At 41.6% G+C, this 6,000-nt stretch overlaps 1 protein-coding gene across 1 annotated transcript in view; it reads left to right on the forward strand.

The window, feature by feature from the left end:
- LOC132829244 (scaffold attachment factor B1-like) overlaps nucleotides 1–4,142 on the forward strand; it is a 115,756-nt gene extending 111,614 nt beyond the window's left edge. The window contains exon 19 of the mRNA XM_060846615.1: nucleotides 3,849–4,142. Within this exon, the coding sequence (XP_060702598.1) occupies nucleotides 3,849–3,978 (130 nt within the window). The 3' untranslated portion in view covers nucleotides 3,979–4,142. The remainder of the gene's footprint in view (nucleotides 1–3,848) is intronic.
- The last annotated feature ends 1,858 nt before the right edge of the window (nucleotides 4,143–6,000 follow it).

Raw genomic sequence — 6,000 nt, forward strand, 5'->3', positions numbered from 1 at the left:
ACAGAACCTGGTCACATCCACTGGTTCTCTTGTTGACTAACTTACTCGTTACTTCCTCAAAGAATTTTAATAGATTTGTCAGGCACGACCTCCCTTGAGGAAGCTGTGCTGGCTCAGCCTTATTTTACTGTGTGCATCCAAGTACTCCATAGTCTTATTCTTAATAATGGACTCTCAAAGTCCTACCACTGATTGAAGTCAGGCTAAACAGCCTATAGTTCCATCTGCCTCCTTCCTTCTTAAACTGTGATATTAAATTAGTTATTTTCTTGCAGTTCTCTAGGATGCTCCCTGATTCCAGTGCTTCCTGAAAGATCACAGCAGTATCTAAAGTCTCTACTTTAGAATGCTGGGGTTAGTCCACCCTGTCTGGGTGATTTATCCACCTTGAGACCTTTCAGCTTCCCCAGCATCATCTCCTTAGTGATGGCCACTGCACTCCCCTCTGCCCCTGATTCCCTTGGCGTTCAGGTATGCTGCTGTTGTCTTCTACTTTGAAGGCTGATGCAAAATATTTAGTTCTTCCATTTCTTTGACCCCTGTTACTACTACTCAAACCTCACTTTCCAGTGGTCTAATGTCTACTCCAATGTCTGTCTTACCTTATAGATATCTAAAAATAAAATCTCTTGCTATCTTCAATTATATTACTAGATAGCTTACTCTCATATTTCATCTTCTCCCCCATATTGCTTTTTAGCTTTCCTCTACTCATTTTCAAAAGCATCCCAATCCTCAAGCTTCCCCCTAATCTTCACCAAATTGTATGCTCCCTCTTTTTTGGTTTCACGTTGTCCGTGACTTCCCTTGTCAGCCATGGTTGCCTCATCCTCCGCTTAATATGCTTCCTCTGCCTTGGGCTGAATTTCTGCTGTACCTCCCAAATTATCCAGAAGTTCCTGCCATTGCTGTTCGACTGTCTTAATCTGCTCGGATCCCCTTCCAATCAACTTTGGTCAGCTCCTCCCTGGTTTGGAGTTACCTTTTACTCAATTCTAATACCGTTGCAGCGATTCCAGCTTCTCCCTTCAAACTGCAAGGTGAATTCTACCATATTACCATCACTGCCCCTTAGGGATTCCTTCACTTTAAGTTCCCTAATCAAGTTTGCCTACATTCTGTTTTGGATTTATTGTTATTAGCTTTTGGTTCTGGTCTTCTCCAGCAATTAGAAACCCCTTCATGCACTTGCCCTATCAAATCCCTTAAATATTAAAACTCTGTCATCGCTCCTTCTCCTTAAAGAACCCCTTGAAGTAAATGAGTCTTTCCAAGATTGATAAGAAATAGTTAATAGCTCCATACATTCATTTCAGGGCATCTTCCCTCCATTTGTTCACAGCAAAAAAAATGATAGACCATGAAAATATAATCATAGAAATGTACAGTATGGAAACAGACCCTTCAGTCCAACTTGTCCATGCCAACCAGATATCCTAAATTAATTTAGTCTCATTTGCCAGCACTTGGCCAATATCCAAGTGAAACCCTTCCTATTCATATTCCCATCCAAATGCCTTTTAAATGCTGTAATTGTACCAGCCTCCACCGCTTCCTCTGGCAACTCATTCCATACACGCACCACCCTCTGCGTAAAAAAGTTGCCCCTTAGGTCTCTTTTAAATCTTTCTCCCCTCACTCTAAACATAGTTTAGAGCAGCAGTGCACGGGCAGCACGGTGGCACAGTGGTTAGCACTGCTGCCTCACAGCGCCAGGGACCTGGGTTCAATTCCCGCCTCAGGCGACTGACTGTGTGGAGTTTGCACATTCTCCCCGTGTCTGCGTGGGTTTCCTCCGGGTGCTCCGGTCTCCTCCCACAGTCCAAAGATGTGCGGGTCAGGTGAATTGGCCAGGATAAATTGCCCCTAGTGTTAGGTAAGGGGTATATGTAGGGGTATGAGTGGGTTGCGCTTCGGCGGGTCGGTGTGGACTTGTTGGGCCGAAGGGCCTGTTTCCACACTGTAAGTAATCTAATCTAATCTAATATGCCCTCTTGTTCTAGACTCCCCCACCCCAGGGTAAATACCTTGCCCACTTACCATATCCATGCCCCTCACAATTTTATAAACCGCAGTCTCTGACACTCCAGGGAAAACAGCCCCAAATTATTCAGTCCCTTCCGATTGCTGAAACCCTCCAACCCTGGCAATATCCTTGTAAATCTTTTCTGAACCCTTTCAAGTTTCTCAACATCCTTCCTATAGGAGGGAGACCAGAATTGCACACAGTATTCCAACAGTGGCCTAACCAATGTCCAGTACAGCTGCAACTTTACCTCCCAAGTCCTATACTCAGTGCTCTGACTAACGAAGGCAAGCATACCAAATGCCGCCTTCACTATCCTATTTACCTGCGACTCCACTTTTAAGAAGCTATCTGCACTCCATGATCTCTTTGTTCAGCAAGACTCCCCAGGACCTTCCCATTAAGTGTGTAAGTCCTGCCCTGATTTGCTTTTCCAAAATGCAGCATCTCACATTTATTTAAATTAAACTCCATCTGCCAACTTACCCACCACTGATGTCAAGCTTACTGGTCTGTAGTTCCCTGGCTTTTCCTTACCACCTTTCCACTTTTTTAAAAAAGATAAATAAATCGCCCCATCAAACTTGCTATAAAAACTATAGGTCTCAGCATTACATTTCAGGATGCTTTCAGATGACTACAGTCATGCAGTCTCAAAACTATCAACAGTTATGTTCAGTAGCAATTATACTTATAACTGGTGCTGCTACTGATTTTTGGAATGGTAAGATACTATTTGATGCCTTTTTTCCCCTCTGTATCTGTCAGTGTACAGCACCACAACAAGCCACTGGATGGCAGTACATAACAAATCTATTAAAGGTTGCTGTTAGCAGCTTCTCTAATCCTCACAGCCTTCCCCTGTTAATTCTTCTTCCATCCCTTTCTCAGTAATTTAGAGTCCGTATTAATATCATGTTTAGCTCTTTCTGTCTGGTTCAGTGTGGAATCCTCCTCATGTAAAGATTGCTCTGCAGCATTTCCCTGTCACAAGGAGAATCAAATACGATGACCATATGGAGTCTTGCTGGTTAAAGGATTCTTCCATCCTATCCAGTAACATGTTCTTCCCATTGCTGCACACACTGAAGCCCATTATGATGTTTGTCACAAGCACTCTTGTGTCACATATGGACTGTGGGTCATGGTGATCTGCCTGAAAGTAGCCTCATCCATCATAGCTCTATATATATCACAATGAAGGAACCTTCAGGTTCCCAGAAGTGTGGGGTGAGGTTGAATGTTATAATAAAGAACCACGGTAAACTAGGAATCTGTTACCAGGAAACTGAGGGAAACTAATAATTGTCCAGAGTTTGAATTTGGGTGAAGAAATAGAAAAAAGATGAATTCCATTGCTGTCCAGCTATAGCAAGAGGGTGTAAGACTAGGGCTCAAAGTAAAAGATGGAATGCAGCAAGAAATTGAATAAGATTATTAGACCAGCGATGCATTACCGAGTCTTATTTGAAGCTGAATTAACCGTAAAATTTAACAGGAAAATTAAATAAATCAGCATGCGAATTATTTCAGACAATGCTGGGAATAGATTTGACAGTAGATGGATCCAGTGTGATGTTAGCATTAATACAGAAATGGGAACAAGCAACTTATACTGAATTCGTACAGTTGTATGTTCAGTAAAGGTTTCTCTGTCGATCGTTTCTGGAAGGCATGTCCTCGGATCCTGGGCATGTCCTTGCATTCTGGGCATGTCAAATCTTCACTCTTGCTACTCATTACAAACATCCTTAGATTACAGGAGAACTTGTTTTGTCTTTTCAGCTTTATAAATAACTGTTGTAATCCTTGGTTTTCACAGTCAAGGAAACTACATGCACGGAGGGTACCAGCAAGGCTCGATGGCATTTGATAACCGCTCAAACCAGATGATGTCAGGACTAAACATGTCGGGAGGAAATGCTTCTGGAGGTTACCAGCGTCCCTACTAAAATGTTTCACTATCTTCATATGAAGGAAATATTTTTAATATGTTTTCAGATTCTGTAGTCACTTTTTGTTTGCGTTGAAGTATTTAAACTGAATGTTTGAATGTGACTAGCTCTCATTTTGTAATTAATTTTCTTAAATGTGCTTGTCTTGACAAAGAATCAATAAAACTTGTCCTTTTTGTCTTTTTCTACCCTATCTGTTTGAAGTTATCTAACCTGCTAGCTCCTGATTTTACTTGAATTCTCCTATGGTTTTCCTCAAATATCAGACAAGATCATAAACCTTTCAAATTCCAGTATCTGGGAATATCTGTGTAGTCTTTAATATTCCCTTAGTAATATATCAACACGCCATGTGAAAATCACATCAGCATATTGATTGACGAAAATAAACATGTCCTAAATAAACATGTAGGTAAGTAAGGAATGGGTTGCGACTGTTTCTTATTTTTATATACATTCTGCATTTTGAAATGAACGTTGAATAGTCTGATTGCGTTTGTGTGGCTGACCTTTTCCATAGGGTCCTTTTGTTTTCATTCTGCCTGACCTCCGGTGAAGGACAATGTTAACCCAGTTCCACCATCTTCTTTGCCTAACTAGAAGCAAGTAGAAGTATTCCATATTGAATTTTACAATCACAACTCATTTGCATTCTTAAAAAAAAACTATAAATCAAATTTTCAATGTCCAAGTTATTTTTCCTAGAAGCAAGAAGCATAAAGTTTTGAAACTCTCTTGGATTGAAGTTCAGAGGGTACAGTTGAAAACAGGATTGTGAAGAAGTTGACATATGTGCATATGCCTCCCACAGTGACCCCTTGCTTTTTTCAGCAACTGCAAAGACCAACTACTTCCCTGTCACTTTTCAATGTACATGCATACTTCATCATGCTCCTTTCCACTCTAACTTTTGTTTTAAATACTGAAATTATATATAAATCCTAATGACAAAAAACTGGGCACCATATACTTGTAAATACTTTACTAGTGTAAGTTTCCATTTCCCTCTGTTCAGACCCCTGGACTCTTTGCAGCATTTCGTGCAGGGAGGAGTTGTCATTGGCAAGGTCATTCATGATCAAACCATTTGTTTTTAACCGTTCCATTTACGATGACCTAGAAACTTTTGTTTATCACAAACGTAAACTGGAATGATCCAGTTTTCACTTTGTATGAAAGTTCTCTCTGCCCAATCATGGACATTCTGGCCATTGTACTCCTGACACAATATGTCGACAGGCCAACAAGAGGGGAGGCTATATTGGATTTGGTTCTAGGTAATGAACCAGGCCAGGTGTTAGACTTGGAGGTAGGTGAGCACTTCGGGGACAGTGACCACAACTCGGTGACTTTTACTTTAGTGATGGAGAGGGATAATCGTGCGCCGCAGGGCAAGAGTTATAGCTGGGGGCAGGGAAATTATGATGCAGTGAGGCATGACTTAGGATGTGTGGATTGGAAAAACAGGCTTCAAGAGAAGAACACTAATGAGATGTGGGGATTGTTCAAGGAGCAGCTACTGCGTGTCCTCGATAGGTATGTACCAGTCAGGCATGGTGTAAAGGGCCTTGTGAGGCAGCCGTGGTTTAGTAAGGAATTGGAGTCCCTTGTGAAAGGGAAGAAGGCGGCATATGTAAAGATGAGGCGTGAAGGTTCAGTAGGGGCGATTGAGAGTTATAAGGTAGCCAGGAAGGAGCTAAAGAGGGAGCTAAGAGAAGGGAGAAGGGGACATGAAAAGTCTTTAGCTGGTAGGATTAGGGAAAACCCAAAGGCTTTCTATAGGTATGTCAGGAATAAAAGGATGACTAGGGTAGGTATCGGTCCAGTCAAGGATAGTAGTGGGAAGTTGTGTGTGGAGGCGGAGGAGATTGGAGAGACATTAAATCAGTACTTTTCATCAGTATTCACTCAGGAACAGGACACTGTTGCTGATGTGAATATGGAATCACAAATAATTAGAATGGATGCCCTGGAAATATGCAGGGAAGAGGTTTTGGGAATATTGGAAAGGATGAATAT

This window comes from Hemiscyllium ocellatum, chromosome 28 (assembly GCF_020745735.1).
Source record: "Hemiscyllium ocellatum isolate sHemOce1 chromosome 28, sHemOce1.pat.X.cur, whole genome shotgun sequence".
NCBI classification, from domain to species: domain Eukaryota; kingdom Metazoa; phylum Chordata; class Chondrichthyes; order Orectolobiformes; family Hemiscylliidae; genus Hemiscyllium; species Hemiscyllium ocellatum.